At 36.3% G+C, this 16,281-nt stretch overlaps 1 protein-coding gene across 2 annotated transcripts in view; it reads right to left on the reverse strand.

Annotated features, from left to right (window-relative positions):
* LOC137645715 (rootletin-like) overlaps positions 1 to 16,281 on the reverse strand; it is a 746,485-nt gene that overhangs the window by 176,390 nt on the left and 553,814 nt on the right. For both annotated transcript variants that reach the window (XM_068378593.1, XM_068378592.1), the window contains exons 23-24: positions 9,364 to 9,531; positions 8,536 to 8,660 (exon numbers count right to left, since the gene is read on the reverse strand). In XM_068378593.1, the coding sequence (XP_068234694.1) occupies positions 8,536 to 8,660; positions 9,364 to 9,531 (293 nt within the window). The remainder of the gene's footprint in view (positions 1 to 8,535; positions 8,661 to 9,363; positions 9,532 to 16,281) is intronic.

The following is a 16,281-nucleotide window of genomic DNA, read 5'->3' on the forward strand; positions in this document are numbered from 1 at the left end:
TCACCCTTCCTTTCTTGCTCCTACTTCACTCTCATTCCCCTTCATGGGGAAGGCATTTACTTCTGTTGCCAAAGCTGTAGAGGCGGGTAAGCCATGTCCCACACTCGATGAGTGCAAGCCTTTGTCACCAGCTTTTCCCGGACAGGAAAAGGATTGGAAGGAAGTCCATTTGACATTTTCAGTAGGAAAATTAGACAAGGACATCACAAGTCGACAATTCAAGGTATGTCTCCCTAAATTGTCTGAGTTGCTCTTGTGTAATGAACATGAGTCAAAGGAGAGACTTGCGACATCCCTTTCTCTACAAAACTACATAGAGTTGTGTTCAACCTACGAAAGTACCCCAGGCATGCTCATGGTCATAGCCAAAATGCATATGGCTATCTTGGTGAAGGACCTCTACGCCTTTATGAAGGCCAGGAGAGCATGTAGGGAGTTTGTGTTCGCTGACGCAACAGTGAAACACGAAACAAGAAAGCTAATATCTTCCAACATCTGGGGTAAAGACCTCTTCCCACACGAGGTCATTAAGGAAGTAATTAAGAACGCCACCATGGAGAACATAAGTCTTCTCCAAAAATGGGGCATTCCTTCAAAGAGAAAATCTTCTGTGGTTGTGGGTCCCCAACCTAAAAAGAAGATCGAAAATGCTAGAAATATCCGGGCGGCTCAACAACATCCCACTATTCCAGTGACCACGGTGCTACAGGCAGATGGTCAAAAGTCTAAGCCTACTGACTACTCGAAGCATAAAGACGCTTCGGCTAGGAGGAACTTTCCCTCAGGATCGTAGGACCTTCGATCCTTCGGTCCAAAGCCTATTCAAGATGAGCCATTGATGGGAAACAGAAATGTCCCTACCATCATTTCCTTACCTTCTCCTACAGTTCAAACCCCTCTTGGAGAAGTATACCTGAAAGCTATAGAGCATACAGGTGGTAAGAAAACTATAGCTCATCGAGTTCCAGGGAAGGCTGTTTTGTGTTCACGAGAACGACTCAAGATATCAATGGGTCATTCTGAACTTGTCGCCACTCAACAATTTCATAAAAAACAGCAAGTTCTGAATGTTAATCCTTCTGAACATATGGACCTTGTTCCAATTAGGGGTGTTCGTAGTCTTGTCAGACCTGAAAGGTGTCCTTCGGAACCTTCCAGTCAACCACCCTCCTTCCTCCTATCTAGAATTCATGTTACAGAGAGTAACATTCATCCTAGGAAAGAAACGTGTCGGACTCACAGTCCTAAGTATCTTCAAAGGATTGACGAACTTAGTCACGTCAAAGTCAAGCCTAGAAATAGTTCAGGTATTAATATACCTGATCAAGAGGCTGGAGTGGGCAGCACCCGAAGTGTCCGGCCAATGTGCATTTAAAGAGATGACCCCATTCCTAGGACATCACGGATGCAAGATAGGCTTCTAGAAGTCTCGACTTTCTCCAGCTCAGGGGTTTCGATGTTTAAAAAACCATCGAAGCCCTCAGTCACATCAACTCTCCTCTCCTTTGGAAATATAAAAAGAGCTCGTGAGGTCTGTCAAGAGACTCAGGTATTCAGTCAGAATACCAAAACGCCAACAGGAAAAAGCGCTAAACTTTCCCCAGTTCCCTATAGTGACAGACCTGGTGCTAAGGGCACACCGGAAAGATGCGTTAAGAGCTTAGAGAAAACACGCATCAAACGCTTGAAGAGATCAAAACAGACTGAGATAGGTCCCTCTTTAATCGCTTCTCTAACAGAAATTAGAGCACGAAAGTCCCAAGACACTGCTGGTCCTTTCATGGGTGGGGAAGCCCCCTCCACACAGATCAGGCTCCCTACGATAGATCTGGAACACCGAAGCGATAATAAGACATCACATTCGAACATCTCATTCAGTCTTGGTGAAGTTACCCATCCCTCTCTTAAAGGGACGGCACCTACCAGCAGTTCATTTACAACTGATCCACGATGTGACGGTGGATACTCTATTTCGATACAAACCGATAGAGTTGGAACGGTCCATGGGCGCAGACATATTCCCTCCCAGATGGGAACAAGTCCCGGAACTGCAATTCGACCTCTTCATCACGAGCGTCTTCAAGAAACTACCTCGTTATGTAGCCCCATGCGAGGATCCTCTAGTGGGGCTGATAGACTAGATGAGGCTGGTCCTAGCTCTGACCCTAGGTATATTTCCGAAGATTCAGATATTGACTGCCTTCGTTTTATCACAGAGAACCCAAACCCTTCATCTCATGATTTTCTCGCTCTAGCGGTTAGAAAAAGGTTTGGAATCTCAAAAGGCAATATAGAATTCTTAGAAGAATACAAGGCCAAGTCAACTAGAAGACAATATGAGTCGTCCTAGAAAAAGTGGGTTGCGTTTGTCAAAGCAAAAGGACCGAAAGAAATTTCAATAAACTTCTGTCTGTCCTTATTTGTCCACCTTCATAGCCAAGGTCTGGCGGCCAATACGATAAATACGTGCAAGTCAGCCTTGACTAGGCCTCTCCTATATGCCTTTCAAGTGGATCTGGCGAATGAAATCTTCAACAAGATTCCAAAGGCATGTGCTAGGCTTAAGCCCGCGGTACCACCAAAGCCCATCTCTTGGTCTTTGGACAAGGTCTTACATTATGCCTCATCTGTGAACAATGAAGATTGTTCTCTTAAGGATCTAACCCAAAAGGTTATTTTTCTGTTCGCTATCGCCTCCGGGGCTAGAGTTAGTGAAATAGTGGCCCTATCCAGAGATGAGGGTCACATTCAGTTCACGGAAGTGGGAGAACTGAATCTATTTCCTGATCCATCCTTTCCCGCTAAAAACAAGCTACCCACTAAGAGGTGGGGTCCCTGGAGAATCTGCCCTCTGAAGGAAGATGTCTCTCTATGTCCTGTAGAGTGTCTAAAGGTCTATCTTCGTAGAACTTCAGACTTCAGGGGAGGACAGCTCTTTAAAGGAGAAACTTCTGGATCAAATTTATCCATAAAACAACTAAGGGCGAAGCTCACCTACTTTATTCGTAGAGCGGATCCGGACAGTACTCCCGCAGGTCATGATCCGAGAAAGATTGCTTCATCACTGAACTTCTTTCAGTATATGGACTTTGAGCGCCTTCGTTCATACACTGGATGGAAATCATCCACAGTGTTTTACAAACACTATGCAAAACAAGTGCATGAACTGAAACACTTCGTAGTGGCGGCAGGTAGTGTATTAAAACCTGCCCCCTAATTACTGTAGTAAACAGTTTTTGGTTTGGGACCTCACATGTCCTCGCACATGTAACGGATGAGAATCATCCAGAGTGTTCTACATACACTATGCTAGACAAATCCATGTTTTGAAGCAATATGTGGTGACGCCAGGTAGAATATTTAACCTGCCGTCTAATTCTACGATGAACAGCTAATTGACTGGGACTGTCAATTAAAGGGAGAAGAGGTCACCCTTCTTAGGTGTGACTTCTTTTAATTAAGTATTACCATGAGAACACTGGGTATGTTCAAAATCCCTGGTGTGGAATTATACAGATAGCACTAGTGCCGGTGTACGAAGTACACAATGCAGATAGAAGTAACTAGTACAGGAATTACGAAGAGAATTTGTTTTATAATTTTCTTCAGTCTGAGAGTGGCACTCATCATTTCTTCCTTCAGGAAGGAAATATAGTCTCTGTACTTGTTACATGTATAATCCCATTGTCATACTACATTCGTTCAACTGAACATCTTTTAGTCATTTATTAGTAATAAATGTCTATTAGAATGTAGTGCATCCACCTACGCCAGACAATTGTATGTATACATGCCAGAGTTCTTCAACTTGCCAAAGTAAGTATCCTTCATATATTTGTATGCATCAAATAATAGATATAAGAGACACTGATGTTATTTTAGCAAATATACAGCTATGAGACTATTTGTATATTCAGTGTGTACTTATGTTTGGTCATACTATGTATGTTAACCTCAAGATCCCTTTTCTACTGTCTAGAATGACTCTTCCCTGTAGGAGGCAGGAAGCACTAACATTGGTTATGATTAGTGATGGTGACGAATAACGGTAACGTCGCTTGTCTCATGTGGTCCCCATGACCATAGAAAAGGTTGCTATGAGGTTAAGGCACTGATTAAAAATCCACAGATACACTAATGCTCTGGTATGCTTCCATCATGACGACATGGCTTGAGCCCAAAAAACGGATTTTGAGCGAAGCGAAAAATCTATTTTTGGGTGAGATGGCCATGTCGTCCTGATGGACCCACCCATCTCTTCTAAAAGAAAAGATCTTCACAGTATCCCTCCCGTGGTACTGTATCTGTAACACCACGCTCAATGCTACAAGGAATGTCTGCCGTTGTGGGAATGGCGCTGTTGTATTCCCAATAGTATTACGAGAGCGGGGAGAGCCTTTGGACGGCTCCCTTTTGCCACATCCTCCTTGAGGCCAAAACACTGTTTGGGGTGCAGATTGCTATGGAGGCGTGTCAAGAATGCGTCCGCTGATATTATGCGATATCCTTTGGAGAAATTTTAAGGATATTCGCGCCAGGAGTTAGAATTCTGGATACCTAAGGTAAAATTCTCTGGGAATATCACTGTAGTACATATATCCCTTAGGAAGCTACATTAAGGAACTTCCATCCGGACGACATGGCCATCTCACCCAAAAATAGATTTTTCGCTTCGATCAAAATCTGTTTAGCCTTCTCACGAACAAACACCAAACAACACATGCTTGGACTAGTGTTATTGCTCTCTATGGCAATATATGATTAAAACACCCCAAATTTGTTAGAATTTTTTCTTGAACCCTTAAACCTGCCATAATCATTAATAGCCTTCATACTGATCATAATCACTTAGCTATAAACATAATCCTAAACCATGTAGCACAAAGCAGCTCTTAAGGATATTACTATGTTGTATTACTATTAATTATTCCAGGCTGCTTGATTGTTATCTTTGGAAAGGTGGTGAAAGATCTGGGAAGAGGCCTATTTAATAAATTTGTCCCCATACTGACTAGAGAATTTTGGTTCGGAAACAGATACCCAATACTTGGCTGTCTCCTAAGCAGTTCTCAGTGTACTCTTAATAAATATCCTGAAATGATGTGTCATTATTCAAATGATTGATATTCATAAACTGTTAGAGAATATTTGGAAAAGCAACCCTCTCCTTAGTTCTGTGGCCTAGAGCCTTGCAACCTTCATAACAAACGAAGATTCTTTATGACAATATATAAATTTAGCAAAAACTGATTTGGTACGCCAATGAGCTGCTTTTAAAACTCTCCAAAGAAAGGTTTCTACAAAATTAAAAGAAAGTTAATTCTAACAGTCCTGTCTTCTCCATCATAAGTCTCAACACTAGACAGTATTATTATTACTATTATTACTAGCCAAGCTACAACCCTAGTTAGAAAAGCAAGATGCTATAAGCCCAAGGGCTCCATCAGGGAAAAATAGCCCAGTGAGGAAAGGAAATAAGGAAATAAATAAACGATGAGAACAAATTTAACAATAAATCAATCTAAAAACAGTAAAAACGTCAAAACGGATATGTCATATATAAACTATAAAAAGACTTAATGTCAGCCTGTTCAACATAAAAACATTTGCTGCAACTTTGAACTCTTGAAGTTCCACTGACCCAACCACCCGACCAGGAAGACCACTCCACAACTTGGTCACAGCTGGAACAAACTTCTAGAATACTGTGTAGTATTGAGCCTCATGATGGAGAAGGCTTGGCTATAAGAATTAACTGCCTGCCTAGTATTACGAAGAGGATGGAACTGTCCAGGGAGATCTGTATGCAAAGGATGGTCAGAATTATGAAAAATCTTATGCAACATGCATAATGAACCAATTATGCTTGTGGCATAAGATTTTTCATAATTCTGACCATCCTTTGCATTCAGATCTTCCTGGACAGTTCCACCCTGTTTGTATTCAAGAAGTTTTATTCCAAATGCGACCTGATTGTAGAATGATCTTCATAATCTTGGGGTTTAATGGGTGGAATTTCAGAATTTCATGATATATGAAGTACAGCTACCGTATACCTAAAATTTTGTTAAAATCTTTTGTTTGGTAAAAGTTTTAACAACCCCTCAAGGGTGTCCAACTCCTGTATTCTAAGGAGTCCTGGTTTATATAACACAACTGCTGGGCATTAGGACTTATAGTGGCTAGCGAGTTATTGTTTGAGGGAATGATGAATTTGAATACTTGATTTGGTAGAATTGCAATTTTTGGTTGTGATTTATTAACCTTTTTGAATTGATTTGGTTGGTTTTTGTAAAAGAAATGTGTAGCACAGTAATCAAGTACTGTATTTTGTTATGCAATGAATAACTGGGTTATGAAGTGATTTTTAAGATGTCCTTTGGAATTTAAAGTACCCAAAAGCCTAGGCTAAAGGCAAGTCTAGGATGTTGTTGAATTTGGAATGGTTCTATTTGGCCCTGCCACTTTGGCAACAATTTTATGGTGCCGTCATTTAGGTGTTGAATTGTTTTGGCACCTATCTTTTCGGTATTATACAATTTCATGACAAAACTACTTTTTTTCAACTCGAAAGTCATTTTCAATGTACTTAGTAATAATCACCTTGTTATTCATTATTAGCTAGTTAAAGATCATCAAAAAGCTATTTTCCATTTATAGAATACTGGAATGGCCTAGTTAGTACTAATCACCTATTTAGCTACTTATCACAACATATTCCTATAATTTCACTTTTCTGTTTTTCTTAAAATTCTTCAAACGATTGAGTCAAAGCCATCAAGAGAAATGGCAGAAAGTATTTCGAGTAAAAAATATAAACCAAAATTTGTTGACAATGAATATTTAATTGTTTTTTACAAGAATAGCAAGAAGGCTCCTTTAATACAGCTTTGAAAATGTTTTTAAACAATAAAGTGATAAAGAACATGGCAGCAGGCATGGAAGTAGCTGTAATTAAACAAAGTTTCAATTATCTGACTGAAAGGAACGGTTAAATTCAGACACATTGAAGCAAATTGTACCTTTAAATGATTTCCTCCGTTATTTACACTGGTAAATGTAATTATGAGGAAAAGGTATGTGACTTCAAAGAAGCAGCTATTACTGCGATGGAAGATTGTTTTCCAAATGGGTAAAGATAGATAGTTGTTTCTTCCATTTAGCTCATAATGTGCATAAGCATCTTAAAGAAATTGAACTCCAGGTTTCACATTACAATAATTCAAAATTTGCTTTAAAAGGTAAAAGGATTATACACTTATGCTTTGAGCATGGTCATTACTTGGATACTTACATCGATACTCTGTCAGAAGAGATCCCATTAGAACTTCAATCACTACTTAATGGTTTGAAGACAATTACATTGGACATTAAATGAGAAGAGGAAATGGCAGAAGGCCTCTGCTTTTTCCTTCAGAGATGTGGAATCAATACAACAGAATAAAAGCTTGAGAGGATCGCACTAATATCCAAACTGAAGGAGCCCAAAGAAAGTTATATGCTGAATTTTGAGTTCATCACCCCATATGAGAATTTTTTGATGGATTGATAAAATTTCAAAAGACCCAAGATGTACATCATAAACAATTGGCTGCTGGCCATGCTCCTAATCAAAAAAATTCTGAAGTATGTAAGACCTGATGATCACATTTTGAATATGCATTAGTATGCCAATGTAATGAGAGGCACAATTGTGAATTACATTGCATATTTGCTTCAATCTTGATTTTATTATTATTCTACATGAATGTTTTATGCCGAAAAAAAAAAAAAACTTTTCTATTGTGATTTACATTAAATTCCAGTTTAGTCTTCTAGTTTAATATAATCCAATTATTCCATGCTTTTATTTGATTTTTAGAGCCAAAACATGAGTTGCCAAAAGTATCAGTGCTATCTAAATTTAGATATCAGGGCCATAAAAGCGGCACCAAAGGCACCCGACCCTATTTGATTGGTTACTGGAAACTAAATGCCCTATCTCTGTCCTTTACTGGCTACTCACCACCTCTATAATGTAGGGATCAGCAATATGAACATCAGGGAAAGTTCTTAGAAATTAACGGAATTCTATTAATAAAATTCCTTATTTCTATACTCCCCTTATGTTCATATACACGACTAACCTCTTTCTCACTAATAATTAATATCAAGAGAATATGGAAGTGTCTCAACTTTGATACTGAAGAGGGAATATGGTATGCACAGCATTTTATAGTTGTAGATGCTTGTAAATCTCATTACCTTACTAGAGATATTAGCACATTGTAAAAAAAAAAAAAAAAAAAAAAAAGGGAAATTTCTAAATTTTAAGAGGTAACGTCAATATTCCAAGCTTTCAGAGATAATAGCAATATGAATATCAGGCGAGTATAGAAACAATAAATCTTATCATTAAACTTCTGTCGGTCGCTTCAAACAGTTGTGATAATAGTATCTTACATTACTCCTTCACATCAGATGTGTCTGCTTTTTGTGCATATCTTATTATATATTTTATACTGTATTTTGTAACTATGAAATATCTTGACTAACCTGCTGCTTCTTTTTAAGTTCACTTATTTCTCTTCGAGCATCTTGCTTTACAGTATTCAAATCACGCAGTTGGGCTGTCATACGTGTTATCAAGTCAGCATGCTTTGCTTCAGAAACTTCTAAAGCTAGAATAGGAAGATAAGAAAATTACAAACAAGGAAAATTTTGCACAAAATTAAACAAATAAAAATATTTCCAAACTGATCAAACCTAAAACTCTGAAACTTGTTTAATTAACCTCCCCATCTCTACAAGAAGAAATACTTCACTATTCTAAGCGTTTACAAGAGACTAGGTGTAAATTAAAAGATGTAAGAAATGATAGATTATGCACATTAAACTGGAAAATAGAGTGAAATAAGATGTATCAATATTGCATATAATTTCAATTTAAAATTATACTGATTAGCTCAAAAGTAGACAATGAAATCAGCCTTCAAAGATGAAAATGACAGCACCCCAAAAATTCAATTATTAGAATACTTCCACCACCAATAACACACACCTCGATGAAAAGGCTTTTTAAAAGCACTAGATCCTAAAATGTGGATGATATAAGAAAAAAGTATGTTTGCATCCACCATCTTAAGTAACATAGTACCAGATTAAAATAATAATAACGTACAGTAACTTTATCTGATATACTAGTTTACAAAATGAAAATATATCTTTTATGTGTTTAAGAGAATGCTTTCATATAACAGTAGTTTACGAATCCTTCAATCAAAGATGTGTAAAAGGTATATAAAAAAAAATCTGGGTATTTTCCATATATTTCCATCATGTGTTTTGAGTGGTTACATTGCATGTTGTGATATATATACATACCACTCAGCTTGGATTCCTTCTCATCGAGCCTCTTTTGTAAGTCCTTTTTCTCCACATCAACTTTCCTTATCAAAGCCTGTAAGTCATTAGACCGCCTTTCTTCTGAAGTCCTCATTTCTTCATTAGCTCTATTGAGTTCTTTCTTCAGGGCAATTCTCGTATCTTCCGCTAGTGAAAAAGAAAAGAATACCAATTTATAAAAATATTCTTTTAGGAAAATTACAGATAACACTAAAGAAAAGTTAGTTTATACAAGTGGTGGAATAATTAAAAACATCAATGGAGTTTCCATTTAATATAACACAATAATAATAGTAAATTAATTTATTGTAAAGAACTAGCAAAATAAAATGGAATATAAATAAAATTTATTATTTCTATAATCCCCTGGTGTTCCTATTACTCTCCAGTAACTGTTTCAATGTTGACTTCTATCCAAAAATTACAATTTTTTTTTTCTTCCTTTCAAAATACCACTCACTCTATCAAAGAGTGGGTATGTCTAAGTTCCTTTGTCTTTTCATTATCGATGTCAAAACAAGATCATTAGCTTATTAACATCAATAGTGAGTGGGGAGGAGGAGGAGTCCTGCTATGAACATCAGGTGAGTAAAGAAATAAATTCTATTGTTAAAATTTTGTTGATCTGTATGAAACTCCCCAAATCTTCATATTGCTAACTCCAACACTGATTAAGGTGGGATAGTGAAGGAGAGAAATAGAAAAGTAAGGACCTACATTACTCAAATTCATCAATTACCTGAGACATGTATTTGAACTGTAACCAATTATAAACTGAACAATACTCACAATGTAAGTATATTCCAACAATTAAGCTTTCAAAACTATATCAGAATAACTTAAACTAAGTTCAAGAACATTAATTAAGATATATTCTTATTTATACTATATCCCTCACAGTTACCACAGTACCCAATGTCCATCAATGTCTAATAAAAAGATTATTTCTATATAGTGCCTTGTGAAAACTAACCAAGTACTTGAAATAGCTGCTACCAAAAATTCTTTACAAAGAAAGATTTTTACAGCTGCACTACTACTTTAAGAATTTGAAGAATTTCAAGAGTTTCATATGACTTCAATCTAATTCCCTTTGAGTGTCTGTCACTAAACCTATTTTAGAAACGGCATAGCATTTAGGAAAGAGGCCTCCCGAAAATCCTAGATTCACAAACCAATTATGAACTTTTATATCAATATTTCAGCCTCGTCTAAAAATCTTTACAGCTCTCACAGGACAAGAAAATCTGTTCTCTGACATATTATAATCTTTCCTCCAATAAAAGGGAAAGTGAGAATATTAACAATGATAATTAGCTCTGAAAGTAGGGGAAGATATAAAATCATTTTCCATCTCCAAAGCTGATGATAAGGATAACGAGTAAATTTGCTAACATTAAGATGAAAATAATTTTGGCTGTGAGATCATTAAAAGAAAAATCTTCCTAAAGCTAATAAGAGAACCTTTTAAAATGTAACATTACATTAGATAATAATAATTCATTTTGACAACTATGGGTTTTTCAATAGGAAAGAATTCTGAATGCATTCTTAACATTATCTTAAGAGGATACGTCGAAGCCTAGATATTTGAGTATGGTATTAACATGGACCTCTGTTCCTTTGTAGCTTTAATAAACAATTTCCTCTCATGAAAAGAAATAAAAAACTAAACAGCCTATCCAAAATAACTATTATTACTGATACATTACTTCATTTGCACCATTCAAAATAATCATTCCAAAGTATTTGATACAAAAAACTGATGGACAGTCTTCAGGAAATCTATACAGACATTCCAGGGGACCTAGAAAAACAGTGAGTAGATCCCATCCAGTTAAACAAAGCAAGTATGTGTTTGGGGGATTTTGAAACCAGTTGTCTGAAAAAATTGAATTTGTAAGGACACCTCCACGGACATTACGACAACAGATGCCACAGAACTGTCAATCAACTCCCTCAGTAGCCAAAACGGGCTCACCAGTCATACTGCTGTTTACAGAAACCCTGAAATCACTTAAAGCTCAAAGGATGGAAAAGGAAGAAAAATTATGTACAAATCTAGATTTGACCAGTCCCCTAACATGGCTTTCACCTACCGAGTTAGGGGATCTAAAATGGAGAGTAAAACATATTGATTTCTTATTAAGTAAAGTTTCAAACATATTCAAAATTGTATTTCGAAACACAATCTGGAGGCTTGTTTTATAATAAACTTTGATTTCTGGTGGTGGTTTATGGTGTACTAGACTAGGAGGATAATATGCTAGATGGTTTTATTATTTTAGGCCTACATTTCCCATCTCTTTCCTTCACTGACCCACCTTTATCAGAATATGGGAGTCATTATCAATTACATCCCAGGCGTTTCATAGATATGAAAGGAACTTTGATAATAAAATTATCATTTCTATACCCAGCTGTTTCCGATCTGACTAGTGCTATCCAGAGGATAGGGATTTAGTTTCAACTTTGAGAATAAAAAGACAAGCATCTGCAGCATACCCAACCCAAGGTTATTGCCATTAACCACCAGATTGTCCCAATACTGCAGTAGAGGCATATGCCTATCGAAAGGAAAGAAAACAGGAAATTTTTAGTATTGAGGTAAACATCAATATAAACCACGCCTTGTGAATCCAGTGTCCCAGTAGACAACAATATCGGCAAAAGTGACCACAGAATAGTTAAGTTTCAGGAAAATATTCCTCACCTAAAAGAAAGGACTACAGATAGGTTAATTGGATACAGCTAAAGAAAGTCATCAAGAATTTAGAATACAACTAAACAGGGAAAATAGATATGCAATGGGACTCCTTTGTAGATATAAAGAAAAAAGGGCTAAATATATACCACATAGAAAATTTTACCATATGGAACTCCACAACCCAAATGGTTCAACAAAGAAATAGCCAATGCAACAAGAAGCAGAGAGAGAAACCTAAATCAGTGGGTCCACAGCCTTCAATTCGTAAAATTTCGGAGCAAAAAAGTCAAGCAGAAATGTAGATAAATGAGTTAGAAATGCCAAGATCAATAAAGACAAAAAGAGTGGCTTAAGCTAGTAAAGAAAATCCAAAAGAATTTTCCATATGTAAACAGTAGAAAACCAGTCAAATACAATATTATCCCATTAAGAGACTGATGAATCAATATTTCACAACAATATTCACTAAGGAAGAATCAACGCCCCTCCCCGAACCAGCTATCAAATATGAAGGGCCAAAACCATTAAACAGAATCACATTCACAATGGAAGATGTCATTAAGTAAATAAAGGGACTCAGTAAGTCTAGGGTACCAGGTCCAGATGATATTCATCCAAGAGAGATTATAGAACTAGAAGAGATAACACTACATTTTTACAATATGTTCCAAATGACAGTGAACGAAAGAAAGGCACCACAAGGGTGGAAACTAAGCAATGTTCCCCTAATCTACATGAAGGTACCAAATGAAGAACATAGTAACTACAGACCTGTATGTCTAACTTCAGGGCCTTGTAAAATTTTTGAGTCAATTACAGTCGATTCAATAAAAGAACATACTGTATAAAGAAAAAAACAACGTTCTGATACACAGCCAACATGGTTTTAGACAAAAGAGATCCTGTGAGACGAATCTGTTGGCCTTTTTCCATAGCATGTTTAGCATTTAAGACAAAAGCAGGGCCATAGACATCATATACCTAGACTTTAAAAAGGCTTTTAACAAAGTCCCCCAAACAAATTAATGGTTAAAATTAGAGCACTAGGTATCATTAACGAGCCAGCTGAATGGATAGAAGATTGGCTGACAAACAGAAAACAGTTGTAATCTATGGAGAAGCCTCAAAGTGGGCAGCTGTTACAAGCGAAATATCTCAAGGATCCGTCCTTGGCCCATTACCATTTCTGATTTACAATAACAACATAGATTTAGGATTAACTAGTAGAATAGCCAAATTTGCTAATGATACTAAACTAAGCATAAATGATGCGAAATCAGTAGACATAGAAGCCTTAAAAGAAAATCTAATCAAGTTAGGAGATTGGTCCAGAAACTGGCAAATGCCTTTCAACTGTGGGAAATGCAATCATGCACATAGGTTATAGTAGCCCACAAACAAATTACTCACTGCTGGGTAATGAAATAGATAATGTGGAGCAGAAGGAAGATCTAGGCACTATTATTAGTAAAGATTTGAAGTTCACTAAACAGAACATAAAAGCTGAAATGAAAGCACAAAAACTAACCGATTACATAAAGAGAATATTAAAATACAGAAACAAAGATACCGTACTACAGCTGTACACATCACTAGTAAGACCCCATCTAGAATATGGAGTCAAATCCTGGGCTCCTAGTATTCAGAAGGACATAGATAGACTGGAATCAGTACAAGCTAGGGTCACCAAACTAGTTCCAACACTAAGACAATTTGCATATAGATGGAGGATGGAATGTTTTAACTTATTTGATCTACAAACTCGTCAACTATGGTGACAGTTAATAGAGGCATTAAAAACTCTTAAAGGAATAACAAATGTAGATTCCAACAATCTATCCATGCTTAGCACAAATCAGTACAAAGGTAACTGATAAAAACTGGAATTGAAAAGATACAACACCACTCAATGTGGTATTTTTTTACATACAAAATAACAAATACATGGAACAATCTTTCAGTGGATGTAGTAAACAGTAACATGGTAAACAAGTTCAAGATTAAGTTAGACAAGATCATAAAAACTCTCTAAAGGTTTAAACTAAATCGCTCTATCCAACAGCAAATGGAGTCTTCCTGATGGACTATAAAGAATTTGAGACATCCAAAATCCTTGTAACTCCTTGTAACTCAATAGAGAAGCATTATGAAAATCAGATAACTATAGGAATAATGGATTTTATCATTAAAATTCAGTAATTTTAGCTAACACTGCAATTTGTATACAGTAACAACCTCACATCATTATCATTTAATGAATAATGCCTTATAAAAATATTATTTTTAAACTTACCATATGTTCATATTGCTTCTTCTCCAGTAGCTTGGTTTATTGCATTCAACAGCAAAATTTAAAAATAAAATCATATTTTTTCCTTTCAATAGCTACATGCCCTTAGCAAATTAGTGAAACATTACCAATTAATGACAATGAGACCCATGTTTATCCCTTATGTGCTGAAATTTCAATCCAAATATTTCATTCTGCCACTCGTAAAATAATTGCTCCTTGCCTCTATTATTGTTTTGTAATTCAAGTGACAACTCATATGATTCCTTTGGACTAATGGTTTTCTTTTGTACAGTATAACGATATGCTAAATTGGTTTGATTGTATCTTGTTTGAATAGCTGGGTGCATCAATCTCTTACAAGTTAGACTAGTACCCATTTCATTCTTTCTCCAATTAGGTAAATATATGGTTTAATACCTCACTTGGTTGAACGAGTCTCTCTATTACATACATATTAGTTTCGGTATGTAGTACTGTAAGTAGTCATTCAGAAAATTAGGTGGTAAAATTTTTTAAATATTTTATTAAAAGGATAACCTTAAATTAGCTTTTAAGATAAACTATTTAATAAAGCCAAATAAGCTACAAGGCACATAGTTAATTTTGGCCAAGTTTTATAAGTTATCCCCAGTGCAGAGTCACAAGTTACTGTATTTACTGCATCATTACCATCAACATGGACCTTACAGGTTATTTTAACAAAGAGCATAATGATTCTCTTTTAACCCTTTTGGCATATTTTGTACTAAAAGAGATATATGAAAAGTTTGAAAAGTTCAACTTTAAATAATAGTTAATCTCTTTACTGATTACTTTTAATTGTCAGTTAACAAACGTAGCTTGGGCCCAGATAGGTCATTTTAGATATTGGATATCCTTTGATAATACAAATTAAGTCCACGAACCAGTAGCAGACCTTAAAAGTATCTTCAAACGTGTGTCATTGCTAAACCACATACGAAACCATAGAAGTTCCAGATTGAGGATGTGATGCTTATTTAGGAAAACATTCCATTATTCTAGTCATGATGTAGATAAAGAGGTAGTCTAATTAATAAAGCAGTTCCTTGCTGGGTTGCCCAAACTCAAGGCAGTTTGTGGCTCTGGAGTTGATAAAAAGCCTACAAATTGTGGGACATAAAATTGCTTTTGGGGGAGATGTCACCACTTCCTCTCTGTGGTTCTTGTGGGATGCAAATGGTCTCTAGTGTGTGGGTCGCAAGATAGCTCTCTCGCAAGTATGTAGCAATATCAAATTAATTTTTTTAGTTTAAAAGAAAACTTTAGCTACGCACAAAGTCTCTGCTTCCTAGCAGCTGGGTACTACGTTTGAAAGTATACCTAGAAGTTTGGAAGGGGTCATTTTTGCAACTTCATTCACCAAATAGTTTTGTCAAATTAGTGAAATTATAACAAAATTAGGGCCGGTCACTACTCAGATGGATAACCCTGGAGGAACGCTAGATGATCTTGATAAAATAATGATAGAGATGTTTTGTAATCTTGTTCTAAATCCTTTAGCACAGAAGATAGTTTCCATTTTAGCTATAGGAAAATCTAAAATTTTACACATTCCTTACTTTTACCATGATCTACCAGGTGTGTAATAAAGTTCAGGCTTTCTGTGAATCTCAATGTTTCTTAATAGTCCTGTTCAGTACACAATGGAAATGATCCCCAAACTAGCCCATCTACTGTTAAGTGCCCGGAAAGTTTGTTGCACTAATCAATGTACTTGGATGAAGCACTTCAAAGGTGGTTCACCGAAAAACATTTGCTTTAGATCTAATCACCTGAAAAATTTCAATGACATTCTCAAACCAATGGTTTTCACAAACCTCTGGATTGTCCTCTATAAATCTAAAAGACAGTCTACCTTTATTTTGTATCCAAACAA

Source organism: Palaemon carinicauda, chromosome 8 (genome assembly GCF_036898095.1).
Source record: "Palaemon carinicauda isolate YSFRI2023 chromosome 8, ASM3689809v2, whole genome shotgun sequence".
NCBI classification, from domain to species: Eukaryota; Metazoa; Arthropoda; class Malacostraca; order Decapoda; family Palaemonidae; genus Palaemon; species Palaemon carinicauda.